Source organism: Panulirus ornatus, chromosome 17 (assembly GCF_036320965.1).
Source record: "Panulirus ornatus isolate Po-2019 chromosome 17, ASM3632096v1, whole genome shotgun sequence".
NCBI lineage: Eukaryota > Metazoa > Arthropoda > Malacostraca > Decapoda > Palinuridae > Panulirus > Panulirus ornatus.
The window spans coordinates 23,105,399-23,126,574 of NC_092240.1; the positions used below are offsets into that span (position 1 = coordinate 23,105,399).

The 21,176-nt window shown below is 38.6% G+C and overlaps 1 protein-coding gene across 14 annotated transcripts in view; it reads right to left on the reverse strand.

Annotated features, from left to right (window-relative positions):
- The window catches only part of LOC139754624 (FGGY carbohydrate kinase domain-containing protein), a 137,582-nt gene that overhangs the window by 47,817 nt on the left and 68,589 nt on the right, over positions 1-21,176 (reverse strand). For all 14 annotated transcript variants that reach the window (XM_071672114.1, XM_071672111.1, XM_071672112.1 and 11 more), the window contains 3 exons: positions 14,643-14,819; positions 9,119-9,311; positions 4,222-4,372 (listed from right to left, as the gene is read on the reverse strand). In XM_071672114.1, the coding sequence (XP_071528215.1) occupies positions 4,222-4,372; positions 9,119-9,311; positions 14,643-14,819 (521 nt within the window). The remainder of the gene's footprint in view (positions 1-4,221; positions 4,373-9,118; positions 9,312-14,642; positions 14,820-21,176) is intronic.

Here is a 21,176-nt window from a genome sequence, read left to right on the forward strand (position 1 = left end):
TTACATGGAGAGAATGAGTGAGGAAAGATTGATAAAGAGGATATATGTGTCAGACGTTGAGGGAACGATAAGTGGGAGACCAAATTGGATGCGGAAGGATGGAGTGAAAAAAATTTTGAGCGACTGGGGACTGAACATGCAGGAGGGTGAAAGGCTTGCAAGGAATAGCGTGAATTGGTATACGGGGGTTGACGTGCTGTCAATGGATTGAACCAGAGCATGTGAAGCACCTGAGGTAAACCATGGAAAGTTTTGTGGGGCCTGGATGTGCAAAGGGAGCTGTAGTTTCGGTGCATTATACACGACAGCTAGAGACTGAGTGTGAACGAATGTTGCCTTTGTTGTCTTTTCCTAGCACTACCTCATGTGCGTGCGGGGGGAGGGGGTTGTCATTTCATGTGTGGTGGGATGGCGACAGGAATGAATATGGGCAGCAAGTATGAATTATGTACATGTGTATATATGTATATGTCTTTGTATGTATATATATGTATACCTTGAAATGTATAGGTATGTATACGTGCGTGTGCGGACATGTATGTATATACATTTGTATGTGGGTGGGTTGGGCCATTCTTTTGTCTGTTTCCTTGCACTACCACGCTAATGCGGGAGACAGCGACAAAGTATAATAAATAAATAAAAATAACATATAGAAGAGGGAAAGTGAACCAACACTGCAGGGTAAGGCAAGCAGTTTTGAAGTCGGACTGCATTCGACTCAACTCTGTCACGTACGATTGCAGAGCTACAGCCATCCCAGTTGTGACAGCAGTACTTTGTATGTATATATATGTATACGTTGAAATGTATAGGTATGTATCGTGTGTGTGCAGGACATGTATGTATATACATTTGTTTGTGGGTGGGTTGAGCCATTCTTTTGTCTGTTTCCTTGCACTACCACGCTAATGCGGGAGACAGCGACAAAGTATAATAAATAAATAAAAATAACATATAGAAGAGGGAAAGTGGACCAACACTGCAGGGTAAGGCAAGCAGTTTTGAAGTCAGACTGCATTCGACTCAACTCTGTCAAGTACGATTGCAGAGCAACAGCCATCCCAGATGTGAGAGCAGTACAAGGATGCATTGTAGCTCATCCCAGATGTGAGAGCAGTACTTCATACAAGGATGCATCAATCCTCAACTCTGTCAAGTAAGATTCCAGAGCTGAAATAACCCCAGATATAAGAGCAGTACTCCAAACACGATCACATCAATCCTTGAATAAATGGAGGAACTGTTCAGTAAAAATGAAATTTCGACATCTAAACATGACTCCCAGTTTCTCAGAAGCAGACTTAGTTATTCTCATAATAGGGTATTTCCAACAAAGAACAAATTTTACAGTAATACTAAGTACGCTCACCAAGTCAAGAGGTGGAATTATAGAACTGTCAGAGAGACGAGAGTTGTCAGGAGTTTTTGATAGAGAGATGGGAAGAAACTGGGTCCTGGAGGCATTAAACTTGACTAGATTCTGTCTAACCCAATGAAATATCCTGTCCAAAGTCTGAGTTTATTGAGGAAATTGTGTCAAAACAAGATGCAGATCAAGTGAGAGAAGAAGCAGAATGGAAGGATATGGGCAAATGCAGTGTTAAGTTGTCAGCGTATGGGTGCACTTGGCTATTTGTGGAAGAGGAAATCAATGATAAAAAGGAGAAAAAATGTAAGAGCAAAAGAGTCAGGGACAGGAATGAACCTTGAGGGACACTGCTGTTGATGGAGAAATGTGAGGAGGCTGATACATCAACAACCACAGGGATAGATTGACTGGAGAAGGAGCTAGATATGAAGGAAGGGAGGGAAGCCATAAGAGGGGAGCTTACAGATGAGATCCCAATGCCATATCCTGTCACAAACTTTGCATATGTTGAGGGGAACTGCATAAGACTTGTCAAATCTTTCAGGGTTGATGACCAGACATTAGTAAAATAGGAAAGAATATAGCCAGTGGATCTTGCCTTATGGAAGCCATACAGGTGATCAGAGAGAAGACTGATTCAAGGTTTCCAAGGATGTGGGAGTTGAGGAGGGATTCAAATACTTTGGAAATGATAGATGTCAAAGCAATAAGACAATAATTAGAAGGGTCAGAATGGTCATCCTTCTTAGAGATGGATGTATCAATGCATGCTTTCACGAAGAAGATAAAGTTTTAGTTTTCAAACAGGCAAGCAAGCACAGGTGTAAGTTTAGTACACATGGATGGATGCTATCAGGACCATAAGCCTTGACTGTGTTTAGAGAGTGGCACTTTTCAAACAGTCCGAAGAGATTACGGGGAAGGGCACAGAATAAGTAAGAAGAGCTTTGGGGGTGAAGGAATGTAGAAATCATCCAAGGAGTTAGAGGAGAAACAGGAACCACATGTCTGTGGGAGAGACAGCTACAGTACCATTGGAATGAAAAATGAAGGAAAGGTAGAGTGACAGAAGTTGTTAATGATGCCCTTCACTAAAGAACAGAAAGATCTATCAGTGGACAACAAGGAGAGATTATTGCACTTCTCTTGAATAATGGAACACTTTGCCTGAAGGATACCGTACTGGCAATGATTAAAGGCAATGATAAAAGCTGAATGGGAGTCAGAGACAGGAGTTCTTCCACACCCAATGTGCCTGATCCCATGCCTGAATGGCCTCAGAACAGGAACAGTTGAACATAGATTAGAAGAGGTCTTCTTAGAGGAAGAGGGGATAAATGCTTCCATTCCCAAAAGAATAACATCTGCTAAGCATCTGGTGAAGATAGAAGCATAACCACATAAGAGGCAGTAATTCATCAAAAATGAAGTGAATTTATGAATTTAAGTTTTCGAGGGCGTAGTGAAGAAAATTTGGATGTGTTTTCCTCCATACTGTACATAATTATAAGTGATCATGTAGAGGACGACACAATGCATTCACTTGAAAGTGTTGGCAAATTTCTTTTTTGTGACTTTTTGAACCTAAAATTAAGCCCCATTACCAATACAAGTTTTTTCTTTCCCTAATACTGAAGCCTTAACTCCCAATGCAGAAATGAAATTGAATGCAAAATTAATCATGGTAACTACTAAAAGAATCTCAAACAAGATTGTTCTTTAGATACATTGCACTGGTACAGTATCTAGAGAACAGAGGATGATCTTTCCTTACAAAAATTAAATACATGTAGCTTGAACCCACTTTTAACCTGCACTTTCATTTTCTAAATTTCATAAAAAATTACCCGAAGTTTCCAAATCTGAAAGGCAGTGCCCTAATATTTTGGTATTCCTAGTTATTTCTATAAGTCATGGGAAAGGCCTTTACTCCTTTAGGGCAAGAGAATGAATACTCTTGTCTACTACATTCCATCCTTAAATCTTTTTCATTCACCAGAGCTTTCAGTGTATTCTAATTCTTATGCCTTGCAGGACTACTCTCAACTCCAGCTTCCCCACAACTGTCTATACTAAACTTTATTCCCAAGTATTCAAACTTCACAACTTGCAGGTCTTCACCATGAAAACTGATCTACTCTGATTTCCAACACCTTACAAAAACTAGCATCTTACCTGTATTTGTATCACCTGATACAATACTCTCTTTATACATTTCTTTGTATAATTTGTACAATATCTTTACATAATGCAGACACTTAGTATTCAAAATCAAATCACAAACACTGATCCATCATCCTTGTTTTTGCTTGTGTCAGCTGATGTTGGAAATGTGAAAATAGTTGGTTTGTTTCTTCATCTAGGCAAGGTAGTGCCTTAAGTGACTGGTACAATCATGTAGCTTGTAACTGAGAGGTTCATGATGGCCAGCAAATGAAGAGGTACTTATTCTGTTGGTCTCCAGAATAAGTATGTGAGCTGGTGAGGCACAGAAATAAAATCCCATAAAACCTAATTCTTTTTTCCACTTTTATACATATGCTGGCAAATGAATGATTCATCTTGTTTTTCTCATAGCAAATATCACTGCCACCAATTCTCTATCTTTAATAGAGATGACTAAAATACTTTATATATGAATTCTTAGTGACATGCTACTTTATTTCTTGTCTTTTTTTTCACTGATAAGGTTAACCTTCACTTCACTTCAACTTCATTTACCTTCTTTGCATGGAACTCAATGATTCAAGTATATCAAAGCTAATCCAATATGATCTCAATCACCAAATAATATGTATGACAATGAAAAATACAATTAAAACATATGAACAAAAAGATGGAAAACACACCATTCCCACCATAGAGGGATCTGCCAGAGGAGATCTGTTTCCATGGAAATCTGGGTATAAATGCAAATCCTTGGTGAGGAAAGCAGGATTTGAGAGAGACTGCTCTTCTGCCATGTCTGCCAAGATCTCCCCAAGCCAATCATATATATTTCTGTGGAAAATTGATAAAAACACTGTCATTTACATCTAGGTCTAACAAAGTCACATTAATACAATCATTATCTAAATATATGACAATGAAAAATAAAGCAATAATTACTTTGAAAATCCATCTCTATTTAACCATCAATGAAATATCTTAAGTTCAATGAAGAAGATGGCTGATTAATTCAAAATCTTATTATAGCCAATGTTTGCTTAATAAACTCACAAACTTCCCATTCCCAGCTCTTAAAAATGACAGCTAACTTTCAAAACAAATCTAACTGACAGCTAACAAAACCACTATACAATTTTGGGCAAGCAATCCATACAAATAGCTTCCTGGACACACTTGCCTGATGTTCATACCATTCACTAAACATTTCAATATACCTTAAATACTTTCCCTGCATTATTTATTCACAATTTCATCTTTCTTATAATGATTCTTAATGGTTATTATCAACTGATATCTAAAATATTTGAAAAACCACATATCTATTATATCACATCATACCATTTAAACTTAGATTACACTAAAATTGGACAATCTCTATAAAAAAAAAAGAAAGCATTGCTCTGACTCACATTTATTCATACCGTTTATCTATTCACACCATTTATCCACTTCCTTCAGTAATTCAGTTGCTAAAACAACACTATTTGCAAACTGTAGCTTCTATTTTGTTGCAATGTTACCCTCCTCCCACAGAATGCCATGTCCGTAAAAAAACAATCAGCAACCATGTTGACATTCACCTGCTTTAAGTTGCTTCCACATTTAGGTTAACTGTGCTCATTAACTTTTATGGTACCACTGTTTTCTAATACACATGCACTCTTTCCACAATAAGAAATCTAAACACCGATCAGATGTTTCCCATGCATACCATATTGGATCAAACTCCTTACCTAACAACTGAATTCTAAGCCTTTCCAAATCTAAAATTACTATGTACACTTTCTTTTCCTAAGGAACTTTTTCTACTACCTACTTGATTCAAAGACCTAGTTTCCTAAAACTACTCTACTCTTCAGTCATTCAGTAATCATTTTAACTCAGCAAATCCCAATGCTATAATCTCTTGTCAAATGTTCTATGAAAAGTTATTTCTGTAATTTTTTTTCAGCAATATTTCATCCTTTGCCTTTAAACATATGAGCAATCACTACATTCTTCCAATCATCAGGCACTACTAGACAACTTTTCCATGCTAACATAAAAACAGTGAACAAATATGAAAGAAAGAAAAGATGTATGTACTTGTTTCCAGTCCCAAGAATCCCTCCTATTTTCAAGAGGCTCCTACAGCACTTAGGAAGCTGGCCATTTCCATTGGTTGAGACCATAGGACTCAATATGTAGTGATGCTGCTTGTGCATCTATGTGCGGAGAAAGTTGGGCAACTGAGTAGTAAGTGCTCATTGTCTTTGTTGTGGTAGTTGAATCAAGTAGAAGTGTCTTGGGATATGATGAAAAGGTGTTTGTATGCTATAAGGATGGATGATATCCAATGTAGATGGGGAAATGTGAATCATGTTTGTCTAGGGAGAGTTGCATCTGGTGGGTTGGAGTTTAAGACTGAGTTGGGATGGCTGTTGTTTACTGCTTGATGGGTTATTACACTGTGCATGTGTTTTGTTAATGTTATATTTGTTGGAGGAGGGGGAATTTGTGAGTAGAGGTTGATGAAGACTGAGGCAGGGATAAATTTTTAATTTCTACTCAGAGGCTAGTGGTTAATTGTGGTGAAGTTTTGGTGGGAAAGGTTTAGTGCTGTTGCAGAGAATTGTATGCTGGCCACCCCACCCAACACAAAACAGCACTGCCATCCCCTGCCTCAGCAGGGTAGGACCAGGAAACATACAAAGAAAGGCCATATCCACTCACATCCATTCTCTAGGTGTCATGTGCAATGCATCAAAACCACAGATCCTTATCCATATCCAGGCACCATAGACCTTTCCATGGTTTACCCCAGACGTTTCACATGCCCTGGTTCAGGCCACTGATGGCACGTTGACCCCAGTATACAACATCATTCCAATTCACTCTATTCTGAGCATACCTTTCACCCTCTTGCGTGTTCAGGCCCCATTCGCTCAAATCCTTTTTCACTCCAACCTTCCACCTCCAATTTGGTCTCTCATTTCTCCTTGTTACCTGACATATATGGCCTCTTTGTCAACCTTTCCTCATTCATTCTCCCAATACATCCAAACAATTTCAAAACACCCTCTCCTGCTCTCTCAACCACTCTCTTTCTATTACCACATATTTTTCATACCCTTTAATTACTTACTCAATCAAACCACCTCTCACTCCACATAATTCTCCTCAAAAATTTCATTTCCAACACATCCACCCTCCTCCACACAACCCTACCTATAACCCATGACTCGCACTCAAATAATATTGTTGGGACTATTATAATTTCAAACATACCCAATTTTCTTCTCTAAGATAACGTTCTCTCTTTCCACACATTCTTCACCGCTCCAGAACCTTTATCCTTTCCCCACCCTATGACTCACTTCTGCTTCTATGCTTCTATTTGCTGCCAAATACAGTCCCAGATATCGAAAACACATCCCTTTCTCAAGTTTTCTCCATTCAAACTTACATACCAACTAACTTGTTCCTCAACCCTACTGAACCATATAACCTTGCTTTTATTCACATCTACTCTTAACTTTCTCCTTTTACACACTCTTCCAAAGTGTCACCAACATCTGCAATTTCTCACACCAATCAGCCACCAGTGCTGTATCATCAGCAAACAATAACTGACTCATACACCTCCTAGGCCCTCTATCCACAACAGACTGCATACTTGCTCATCTCTCCAAACCTCTTGCATTTACTTCCCTAGCCACCCAATCCATAAACAAATCAACAACCATGGGGATATCACACACCCCTGCTGCAAACCGACATTCACAGGGAACTAATCACTCTCCTCTCTTCCTACTCGTACACATGCCTTACATTCTTGGAAAGACTTGTTCACTGCTTCTAGCAATTTACCTCCCACTCCATATACTCTTAAAACCTTCCACAAAGCGTCTCTATCAATCCTATTATATGCCTTCTTCTGATCCATAAATGCTACATACAAATCCATTTGTTTTTCTAAGTATTTCTCACATACATTCTTCAAAACAAACACCAGATCCACACATCCTTTACTACTTCTGAAACCACACTGCTCTTCCCCAATCTGATGCTCTGTATATGTCTTTAACCTCTCAATCAATATCCTCCCATATACTTTCCCAGGAATACTCAACAAACTTATGCCGCTGTAGTTTGAACACTCACCTTTATCCTCTTTGCCTTTGTACAATGGCACTATGCATGCATTCCGCCAATCCTCAGGTACCTCACCATGATCCATACATACACTGAATATCCTAACCAGCCAATCAACAACACAGTCACCCCTTTTTCAAGTAAATTCCACTGCAATACCATCCAAACCTACCGCTTTGCTGGCTTTCATCTTCCACAAAGCTTTCACTAACTCTTCTCAGTTTACTAAACCATTCTCCCTGACCCTCTCACTTCACACACCACCCTGACCAAAACATCCTATATCTGCCACTCAATCAAACACACTCAACAAACCTTCAAAATACTTACTCCATCTCCTTCTCACTTCATCATTACTTGCTGTTACCTACCCACTTGCCCCCTTCACCAATGTTCCCATTTATTCTCTTGTCTTATGCATGTTATTTACCTCCTTCCAAAACATCTTTTTATTCTCCCTAAAATTTAATGATACTCTCTCACCCCTCTTTTTCACCTCATGCACTTTTGTTTTGACCTCCTGCTGCTTTCTTTTATACATCTCCCAGTCATTTGCACTACTTCCCTGCAAGCATCGTCCAAATGTCACTTTCTACATTACTATATTAGAGTGTAAGTGCCTGGAACATACCAAGAAATGGCCTCATTTACTCATACCCACCATCTACCTGTCAGGTGTAATGCACAGAAACCACAGTTCCCTATCTAAAACCAGACCACACAGACGTTTCTGCATCTTCTCCTGGCCACTTCACTGACAGCATATTGCCTCTCTTTACAACATCAATCAAATTCATTCTGCATGTTCAGCCTCAGAGCACTCACTCCTTTCATCTCCAATTTGGTCTCCCACTTCCTTTGGAAACTCTACTTCTAATACATATATTCACTCTGTCAACTTCTCTCCCTTCATTCTCTCAAACTGTCTAAACTATTTCAGTACACCACTTTTAGCTTTCTCAACCATGATCTTCCTACTACAGCAACTCTCTCTTATCATTTCTTACTCAATCGACCTCCTCATTTCACACACTGTCCTTAAACATTCCATTTCCAACAGATTCACCTTCTTCAGTATATTCTCATCTAAAGACTCTCTAACTTTCAATAACTTATTTAAGGATGAAATGTCAAAAATGAAAGGGCAAAAACACATATGGCAAATATTACTGAACACAATTCAAACCAATTGTATGTGTAAGTGCCATGCCTTGCTGAAGGCATTATGACAATGGTTTTTCAGCAATTTGAGTTGACACCTTCCTAGATGCAAAGATTACCAACATAATTCAGTAACTATTATGGTAAAAAGCATGGTAAAAGTATTTCCATTTAGTAGGCAAAAATTTGCTTATGACTTTAAAGAAACTACAGTCTTCTATAACAAACACTTAACTTACAGAAGTGCACTAAATATGAATACAATAAAATTTTTCTTCTTACTTGTCAGGGCACTTGCTGGCAGCTGGATGAGTTTTTATAAGGTGATCAATAAGAGCACCAGTTGCACTCTGCCCACCTTCAGTGAGCCAAAAACCAGGAATCATAGCACTGTAATAAGGTCCCCACACACCAGGCACAAATATGGAATCCATGCTCACACACATATGACATGTAGAAGTTCCACAGATTAGACCTGCAACCAATTGTAGGATCAATAAGACAGAAATATAAAAAGCACTGCCTTTTAGGTTCCACTCTGGGAACTCAGCAAGCAATCAAGAAATGCCTTATGTTGTAACACCATTCTCTCCTTCATCAGAAAATTTCATATTCACAGTTTTTCTGCACCATCTTAGGATACTACTCACACATCCGGGGTAAGTCTTCCTTCATCCTTCTGTTAAAAAAAGTGTAATCGAAAGACTTCTCTCATTAATTCTCCTGGCATCACTTTTTTTTCAATCATCCCTTTCTGTAATTCACAATGTTGCTGCTCTCTTTCCCTATAGAACCTGTTCTACAGACATTATTTTGGCCACTGCTCTCATAAGCTGTCTTATTCTCGAACCTAAGCATGGACCTAAGATATGCATCTGGCTGCTGATTCCCACAGTTACCATGGGGAAAATGGCCACATGAAGACTGACCATAATGATAGCTCCTCCTTTCCTCCAGCTGTAAAGTAGTGCAGTTCTCTGTCTTCTTTAATCTCTCCCTCTTCCTATAACCTATCTGCATTTCAGATTCAAGTCTATGGGGTGGCAATAACTGGGGTATGTTTTGCCTATGCCAAGTCAGTCAGTGTTGAAGGAGAAGGGAAGGGGATATATGCATGGTATCTGTAGCAAAGGAGTGCTAGTGACTGGGAGAAAAAAAGAAAGCAGCAGGTGAACAAAAAGATATAGGAGTTGAAAAAACAGGTAAATGGGAGATGGGGTGAGAAAGTATATATGAACTTCAGAGTGAATAAAAAAATACTTTGGAAGACGGTGAACAGTATGAAAAAACAAGGAAAGAAATGAGGAAGACAATGTGGAGAGCTGATAGGGATTTAGTAGCAGGCAAAAAGGATTTGAAAATCAGATGGAAAAGTATCATGAGGAAATGCAGAAAATGTCAGATGACATGGAAGTGGATGTGGTGTGTTTGGGACAAAGTGAAGTGCATGGTGTGGTAAACATGCAGGAGTAGATGGGATCGCTGGTGAGTTTCTCCCAGTGATGAGTTACTCAAGAAAGGTGGTGATAGTGATATTGATTGCTAACTCAGGCTTTTTGATGTTCATATGCCCTATGTGAAGTGCCTGAGGACTGGATGAATATATATAACATGCTATTGTACAAAAGAAAATGGAACTAAAATGAATGTATGAATTACAGAGGTATAAGTATGTGAAATATACCTGGTAAGTTGTATGGAAGAGTGGTGATTGCTTGGGTGGTGTTATATGAAAAAGTAGTAATTGCATGAGTGGTGGCAAGCACACAGCATGGGACTGGGGACAAGCAAAGTGGCCTCAGGAAAGGTAGCATGTGTGTGGGAAACATTTTGAGAAAGAAAATGACTTAAATGTGGCTTTTATGTATTTAAAAAAGGTGTATTATAAGGAAGACAGGGATGCCTTGTGGAAGGTGATATGAATATATGAGGTAAATGGAAAGCTACTAAATGCAGTTACAAGTTTTTACTGGGTGGGGTAAGGTATCTGTGTAAGTAGAAGGAAAGGAGGGTGAGAGTTTCATGGTAAAGTTGGGTCTGTATTAAAGATGTAGGATATCACTATCACTGTTTAATGTGTCCATAGACAGGGTGATGAGGGAGTTAAATAAGAGGATCTTGGAGTGAGGGGAGGATCTACAGCAAGCTGGGGGTGGGGAGCCATGGGAAATGAAACAGCTGCTGTTTGCAGGTGACATGGCTCTGGTGGCTGATTCCAAAGAGAAACTCCAAAAGCTGGTAGCAGTATTTCAGAAGGTGAGTAAATTGGGATTGTTGAGATTAAATGTGAACAAAAGGTAATTGAGGGATGCAGCAGGGGGGAATGAGGATGGTTGTTATATGTTTAACTAAGGAGGGCTTGATGGAAAAGGGGTGCCTGAAACTGATTTTCCTAGGAGTGGATGTGGCAGCAGGTAGAACATGGGAACTGAAGTGAGTCATAAGGTGGAAGATGGGATTAAGGACCTGAGTGTGTCAAGGAGGATGTGGATGATAAGGTTACTGTATGTACGGCATGAATATATATTTTTGAAGACACCATAGTCCTAGCAGTGTTAAAATGTGTATTGTGAAGCATGCTGATCTTATAATAAATGAAAGAGGCAGAGAGAGGTGTGGTAATAAGTACAGTCTGGCTGAGATGGAAGTCCAGGGTGTACTGAAATGGCCTAGGTACATTTTTTTTTTTTTTTTTTTTCTTTTTTTTTATACTTTGTCGCTGTCTCCCGCGTTTGCGAGGTAGCGCAAGGAAACAGACGAAAGAAATGGCCCAACCCCCCCCCATACACATGTACATACACACGTCCACACACGCAAATATACATACCTACACCGCTTTCCATGGTTTACCCCAGACGCTTCACATGCCTTGGTTCAATCCACTGACAGCACGTCAACCCCTGTATACCACATCGCTCCAGTTCACTCTATTCCTTGCCCTCCTTTCACCCTCCTGCATGTTCAGGCCCCGATCACACAAAATCTTTTTCACTCCATCTTTCCACCTCCAATTTGGTCTCCCTCTTCTCCTCGTTCCCTCCACCTCCGACACATATATCCTCTTGGTCAATCTTTCCTCACTCATTCTCTCCATGTGCCCAAACCATTTCAAAACACCCTCTTCTGCTCTCTCAACCACGCTCTTTTTATTTCCACACATCTCTCTTACCCTTACGTTACTTACTCGATCAAACCACCTCACACCACACATTGTCCTCAAACATCTCATTTCCAGCACATCCATCCTCCTGCGCACAACTCTATCCATAGCCCACGCCTCGCAACCATACAGCATTGTTGGAACCACTATTCCTTCAAACATACCCATTTTTGCTTTCCGGATAATGTTCTCGACTTCCACACATTTTTCAAGGCTCCCAAAATTTTCGCCCCCTCCCCCACCCTATGATCCACTTCCGCTTCCATGGTTCCATCCGCTGACAGATCCACTCCCAGATATCTAAAACACTTCACTTCCTCCAGTTTTTCTCCATTCAAACTCACCTCCCAATTGACTTGACCCTCAATCCCTACTGTACCTAATAACCTTGCTCTTATTCACATTTACTCTTAACTTTCTTCTTCCACACACTTTACCAAACTCAGTCACCAGCTTCTGCAGTTTCTCACATGAATCAGCCACCAGCGCTGTATCATCAGCGAACAACAACTGACTCACTTCCCAAGCTCTCTCATCCCCCACAGACTTCATACTTGCCCCTCTTTCCAGGACTCTTGCATTTACCTCCCTAACAACCCCATCCATAAACAAATTAAACAACCATGGAGACATCACACACCCCTGCCGCAAACCTACATTCACTGAGAACCAATCACTTTCCTCTCTTCCTACACGTACACATGCCTTACATCCTCGATAAAAACTTTTCACTGCTTCTAACAACTTGCCTCCCACACCATATATTCTTAATACCTTCCACAGAGCATCTCTATCAACTCTATCATATGCCTTCTCCAGATCCATAAATGCTACATACAAATCCATTTGCTTTTCTAAGTATTTCTCACATACATTCTTCAAAGCAAACACCTGATCCACACATCCTCTACCACTTCTGAAACCACACTGCTCTTCCCCAATCTGATGCTCTGTACATGCCTTCACCCTCTCAATCAATACCCTCCCATATAATTTACCAGGAATACTCAACAAACTTATACCTCTGTAATTTGAGCACTCACTCTTATCCCCTTTGCCTTTGTACAATCGCACTATGCACGCATTCCGCCAATCCTCAGGCACCTCACCATGAGTCATACATACATTAAATAACCTTACCAACCAGTCAACAATACAGTCACCCCCTTTTTTAATAAATTCCACTGCAATACCATCCAAACCTGCTGCCTTGCCGGCTTTCATCTTACTTCTGTATTGCTATTTTTTTCACTCCATCACTTTACCATGCCATTGCTCTTATTCTTATTCCCTTAAACCTCCTCCACAAATCCTTACAATATGTTTACATATCATTCACTTTCCCACATTCTATAAGCATAAATATGCTCTGCTTTTCACTTAATGCTTCATGGCAAAATTTTCTAAAGCTAATGTAAACTAATCTAACAATCTACAATGCACATTTCATCCATTCTGTAATGATACTGTAGTACTCTTCCAATAGGCCACTATTATACAATCTAGAAAGACCTTAAGTATATCTTGAAATATGAACACAGCAAAACAGATTCTGAAATATGTTGAAACTTTGTTGTAAAAGGTTAAATTTCAATTAGGAAAAGTATGTCTAACTATTTACTGTGTTCAAATAAATTCTCTGATTAACCATACATGTTCTTGTGTTATTTTACACTAATATCAATGGATGTCTTATATCTAAACATGTTGGTTTACACATTATGATTAGTAGTGTGCTCTTTTATATGTGAGGAAAGCCTTTTTTATGCAAAAATCAAGTTACTCTTATTACTGTAACAGTGACTATTTTCCTATTTGATATATCTGAAACTTCTTGCAGCAAATGTATGCACTTATCTTAGCTCTGCCCTGGATTCTGAAGAGTCTCTCTCTCTCTCTCTCTCTCTCTCTCTCTAAACGTGTATTGATCTCGGGTGAATTTTCCTAATCTTATTTGGATTAGCCCTTGGCATCAAAAGGCATTTTGCCAGCATAGTAAATCATGAAATTTTCATATCAGTTTTGTTTCAAAACATTTCAGTTCTATTAATCTAACTGTAGAAATAATCACTAAAATCCAAGAAAACAGGCAGAATTTCAAGTAATTACGTAGCTTATTTTGTGATACCCACTTTGGACAAACTGAAGACTTTTGTGATGGTCCCAGTGGATTTCATGCCATTCTGAGATGTTAGGTAATATAAAGTAATATGAAGTAGCAAATGAATGCAGTAAAAGAACAAAATATCAATATACTTTCTAAAAAAGGTTACTAATAGAATATGATCAAAAATAAAAAATTCTCACAGAAAATATAAACAATGAAATATAAAAGGACAGAGTAGAATACATGATTATATTCTGCTTTAGATCAAAACACCACATAACAAAGTAACACACTACAAGTAATGACTCCAACTGAAAAAATCATTAAAACTTTTCATACATTATTCAGGAGATAGTGCAACATTTTCTAGCGATGTGTCCATAACACAAATATTGACCTCACACCACGATCATCCATCTGTATGGGTCTGCAAGGCATTAAACTCAGTAAGCACCAAGGGATTTTTTATAGTTATATAGAGAAACAATTAAGAGTATTATCATGATGTTTAAACCATGCAAAACTGGTTCTCTTTTTACCTAGTCTACCAATAAAATCCTCCTTAGATTTTGCCTTAGCTGCCACTAGAGCAAGGCCTCCTGCATGAGCATCGATTATAGATGTTGCAACATATGTGTTCTCAGTTAGCCCCATTTGTAGAGCTGCTGCTTTTGAAACCCTGCCACACTGAGTCCCTGGTGCCATCACTACCTTTCCTGAAAAAGAAAGCATATTATAGTTTTAATATGACTGCTTCTTTTCAAATGTATAAAACTGACAATATTGCAAAGTTAATATTTCATCACCTAATACATGATATACTAAATAAGCTACTTTCTACTTACTTTTCAGCAATCACAAAGAATCACTGCATTCAATCAGAATTCCCTAATCCCCAGTTAACTTTTAATAACTACCTAGCACTTACTAGTCTTCATGTATCTGGTAAGTGGATACTAGTCTTCACATTTAACTTCATTTAAGTGACTGATGTTTCAGATGCTGACCACCCTCACTTTATCCAAATCCACGTGCAAATTCACGGAAGAAAACAAATGTTTTGAGAAATGAAAAACTTCCTTTCCAGGGTGGTATTCCATGAACTGTTAAATTCTCCATGATCCATGGGATTAGAACCCTTTAACCCAAGCTTTCTGGTGTTGCTTACAACTCTCTGCCTTCAATGTCCACCTTTTTGATGGTTGTGGCCTTCAGCTCAGTCCTGGTCCACTCAACCAATGGGCAACCTTTACTAAGTGAAGATATTAATGTCCTGCCAGCTGACTAATGGGTCATGCTGGTTACACTGGTTGGGGGAAAATCTTTTATAAGAATAGGGGAAGGTAGGGAGGGAAAAGCAACACAAAAATTTTTTTCACATAACACCATCCTGGAAAAAAACTTTTTTGTTTATCAAGACTCCCCAGGTTGGTCTTTTCCATGAGCTGTGAAAGCATACCAACAGGGAGGAGGAGGTCTACAGAAAAATAATCAACAAAAAACAACAGCAATATACAGTTACCTCAATGTTTCTTATGCACATTGGCAAACTTCTCTCTCAAAGGAGGTAACCTCAGTATTATGTAAGGTTGATACTAAACTGCCTAGGTAATTTACCTTTTTCAAAAAAGAGACTGAGGAATACCAAAGACCCCTTGTTGATCTTCAAGGAAATGTTTCTCAAAAAGGCAAGAGTCAAAGCCACCTTTATGACATCATGGGGTCTAACATATAAACCAGGTTGAGTCAACAGTGCCAGTCTTAATCCATAATATGTTACCAAATTTAAGTGAGCAAAAGGCATGGTGTTCAGTGAAGTAGTAAAAAAATAATGGTAATTTGAAACTAATGTCATTTTTTCAACTTTAGATTTTAGACTGATCTCAAACACTCACCACTGCATACTAACACGTTTTGTAAAAAACAATCTAGACAGATAATTTATTTCATATTCTCCAAATTTTGACTGTAACAGTGCAGAAAAATCCATATGTGCAAGTTCCAAAACCCCATGCTTGGTGCAGTGCTCCTAATCCCATATGGGAAGGTCTAAGAAAGCTTAAGGTATCAACCATGAGGAAGTGTACAAGTGAAGAAGTTGTTGGCATCAAAACTGACCATCCCACTTTGAGGCTACAAGAGTTACTAAACCCTGAAAACCAATAGTTTGGGAGAAATTTTCTCCAGGAGATTAACTGAGGGAAGGAGGTAAAAATTCTATTCTAATATCTTTAATCCAAAACCAACACATCTGTTGTTACTGCACTTTTGTTGAGCATTGGAGAGGTATAAGTTAATAAAAAAATATTCATCTTGGAGGAACCACATCCATTGAAAGGAACTAACTGAATGCATCTTTCTCTGTAGACGTTCTAGTTGTCATGGAAACCAACTCTGACATGGCATTAGCCCATACACTACAGACTCCCTGAATATAGGAACCTTGGAAAAAAAGGCTTTTGCATATTGCTGAGGAATTTTTTTTGTTGATTCTAATATAAGAAAGGATCAGCAAGAATCCTCTTCATGAGAAAATGGACAGCTACTGTGCTGTCTATAAGAGACAGTATTATGTACCCTGAATTTAGGGCATTCTGGGAAATGAAAAAGAGCCAAGGATCCAACACTTACCTTGTACAGATAAGTTAGGATTTCTGCTTCTCTTCTAAATGCTTACAGTATGGAAATCCCAGTCATGACATGAAGTGGCTCAACCATATCATACGAAAAGTTGGAGGAGCCATCCAAAGTACAGATGGTCTTTGCAATATGAAACTTTACAAAGATTTACTACTACAAAAATCTAAATTTTTGACCATTTACCTTGTTAAAACTAAGGATACTATGCTAAAATAAATGACATGAGCACTAATCTTCCATCTTTATCTCTTAAGTGTGGAATGTTCATGCAACTACTGTATCTTAAGAACAACTTTCCACATGCAGTTCTTACATACATTGATTCAGATGACATTTAATGAAAACTTACCAGAAAAGTTGGGGTGGCATGTGGATTACTGATAAAGGGAGGAAAGGGTGTTCTATGTTACCACCTGAGTTGTCATATTCAATAAGTGTTTCAAATGCAAGTGCAGAAAGAGACATCTTCCTAGGCCTTTTGAAACATTAACAAATTTCAGTTGTGTGGCATACCTCTTTTTCTCCCTATAAAGCTCATGTAGCAACATGAAACATGAGTAAACACAAGACACATAAAACTGAAAAAAAGTCAGATGCCATAAACGTTTTTTTTAGTAGGGGATAGAATAAGCCAAGCAATGAAACTGCCAAATGTTGACTGCATACAAGAGTATGAAAAGCTGTAAGACAGAAAAGTCTAATAAACATGGCCCCAACATGTAGAATTCCCTCCTAGTCCTTCACAGAAATTTAAGAGTAGACTACACATAGATGGAGAGACAGATTGACAAAAATCAGGCAAATGGATGGACAGAGAAACAAAAAGATACCAGTTACTGTGGACAGATTGAGAAAATGCCTGATAAATACTGAAGAAAACAGTCAAAAACATACACTACTGATCTTCATGAAAAAGTGAAGGTTTGAAAAATGAACAGATAAGAAAGGAAAAAGTTAAATATGGTATAATACAGTATATTCAGTCTGCTTTGGGTGATAACAAGGAAAGTTAAGAATTGTTCTCTAACAATGACATGATAATCACTTTCTCTTTAAACTGTACTTGTTTCCTGTGTTAGTGAGGAAGCACTAAGAACAGATAAAGAATGGCCTTATTTACTCTCATCCACTCTTTCCCCATCATGTACCATGTACTGACACCAAAGCACCTATCCACAGCCAAATCCCCTAGACCAGGGCTATTCAATTGGAGGCCTGTGGGCCAAATTCAGCCCTTGAGTGGTTTTTCATTGGCCCTCTAACAGACTCAGAACTAAAATAAATTGATGAAATTTATTTATTTATCTATTTAGGTACTTTAGAAATCTTACAAAAATAGATTTTTTCTCAGACTTACTGTATGTATTAGCTGAATGAAACATGTAATCAACTGAACTTTTTTCATTTCTTTCCATGTATAAGTGTTCAGAGATAATAATAACTCAGGTATAATAAATGTATGGCCCTTCCATCAATTTGAGTTTCATAAGTCGGCCCTACTCCTAAAGAAATTGAATAGCCCTGCTCTAGACCATTCCATGGTTTACCCTGACTATTTCACATGCCCTGGTTTAGCCCACCTACAACATGTTGCCCCTGTAAACCACATAGCTCCAATCTCCTTCATCTCAAGCATGCCTCTCATCCTCCTGCATGTTCAGGCCCCAGGAAGTCAAAGCTCCTTTCACTTCATTTTCCCATTTCCTTAGCATTCTATCCCTCTCCGTTGCCTCTCAAACCTTTAAACTCTGGGAGTAATTCAATCCTCTTCATCTCTTCCTACATGACCTACCATCACCTCCTATAGACCAGTGAGGAAGTCCTTTCATATGCATCACATTACAACACCATGACACTAATCAAGCAACAACAAACATGCAAAACTGCATCGCATATTTAGAAGACATGTTCACCCAAAACAATGTCTGCATCCCCACAGAAATCCATTATCACCTACTCAACCCCTGACAGACAATGATCAAACTTCTCATAACCCTGTACGGTCAACCACTTCCACTCAAAAGAATTTCACCTATATGTGGTACTATATAAGGCATACATAAGACAAAATCATCAACATAAAGTCCATAAACATACTAACTACTTTCAAAATATTTGCACCAGTTTTGGACAAGAAGAAGAATCCCATAGTACCCTCTACAAACAATTCATATACTCTGCTCTAAAATACACTTCACCACTTAAAACAAGGCTCTCAGAACAATCACTAGCTCCCTAGCAACATCATACAACCACACAATGAAAAAATTATTTCTAGTACAACTTCTTTCCCATATGATAGCCATAAAAGTTATTTCAACAGCAAACAGGCCTCTCCAATCCAAACTACTACATAACCAAATACCAATCGCGAGAAGAAACATAAACTTCAAACTTCAGCATGATATACTCACAAATCCCTCACTCACCTAACAAACATGACACAGCAAAAACATATGCACACAGTATGACTTTGTAAGCATGAAATACCTAACCTCCTAAGCAAATCAGACTTCACTCCATAAGACACACACTCATTTGAAACTACAGACTGCAGACACATAAAAACTACATTTTCTTGTCTTTTTTCTACACAACATTCATCTCTCTAACATTGCAAGCGCTAATTCAGCATATCACAAGACCCTTCATGCCCAAGATGCAACTTCTATATTAAATACACTGAACTTTTCCTCCTATACTGTCCTATACTCACCTAATACATCCAGAAAAAGAAGTCCTTGACATAAATATCAAAGCTTTGATATAAATATCATTTAGCAGGAAATTAGTTGCAGCGATGTGTGTGTGTGTGAGAGGGACTTGGGAGTAGATATCATCCCTAACCACTTGCCACGTCCCAACTAAAAGAATAGTTAAGACGACAAGCTCCCTGCTACTAAACATACAAATAGCATTCAAGCATTTGGATAAGGAAATACTCAACAAACTCCTCACATCCTACATTAGGCTAAAACTAAACTATACTTCTGAGTTAGGTAACTGCACTTAAAAGAAACATAAGGAACTAATGAGGAGATCCTGAGGATGGTAACAAAGACAGTACCAAAATAAAGAAATCTCAGTCATATATGCCCAACATGGAAGAAGGGAAAGTATGGGATGACCTGACAAACTTCAAGTTTTTAAACCAGTTTGACGAAGTCAACCATGAATCTTTTTTAAAAGATGCAAAGATTTAACAACTAGAATGTGACACTTAGCATGAAACTTGTTCGAAAAGATGAAAAGATGTAACTGATAAAAAGATGAAAAGACGTAATTGATAGTATAACAATAAAGAAGGAACAAAATAAACTGCATAATGAAGTTGAGGATGAGAGCAGCATAAAGATGTTTAAAAAGCTGTATGACAGTAGACAAAGTCCCATAAATGTGGATATCTCTCACTGATAGGTAAAAATAAGAATTACGTCATAGAACTTCTTGACCTACAGTTCCCCCCCAGTGGACATGGACAACTTTATGAGTGCTGCAAGAGCCCCACAAAAAAGGATCCTGGGGTGGGAAAATAAGTACAGGTACACCATCGATTTTCCCACACTCTTGGTTCCAAAGCCTTGTCGGAATAACCATTCTGCCGGACCAACCATGGTCACATAACAATAATTCATCAATACACCTTAAACCCACTAATTATACATCTTCCATGTGTCTAAAGTACACCATGGGCTGCTAGAAATTTAAATCAAACAAATATTAAATGTCTGAGCACCCTAAGATGGTAAGTCTGTCCTTAGATTGTTTGAATCCAGTGGCATATCTAGGGTATGGCAAGTAGGGCTGGTGCCCTGAGCACCACTTGAAGGGGGGGGGGTGGGGGGGGGGCGTCAGTGGCATAATGGCGTCCTGGATCCAGACAATGATTCAGATCACTCCAAAAATCTAATCAATTGGGCCTTGTGTCATTTCTGACTTTCCCTGAAAATTTCATCAAAATTTGTTCATAACTTTTGTTGAAAGTTGCTCACAGACAAACAAACAAACGCCAGTAAAAACATAATCTCAATGGCAGAGGTAATAAAAATAAAAGATACTGGTGTCATATGTTTGGACAGGGGCACAATTTCAGTGCTTGCCACAGGCACTATTTACCCTAGATAAGCCCCTGTTTGAATTCTGTGGGGTCTTCTTTGTCTTCTGTTGTTAGTGTTTTCCTAGGTGTGAATTGCCAGAATAATGGCATTTTGTATGCATGATACACCTGCTTAGGACTGAGGTGCTCCACAGCTATGAGTTTTGCAAATTTGTCCACATACTCAGCAGTTGCTTTGTGATTTGCAGACTGCTTTTCTCCATACAATTTATTCATGGAAATTCCATGACACTTCTTGAATCTTTGAAGCCATCCTTCACTATAGTCATGCTCATGTTGTAATTCAAGTTCTTTATGGAACAACTAGCCTTATCCA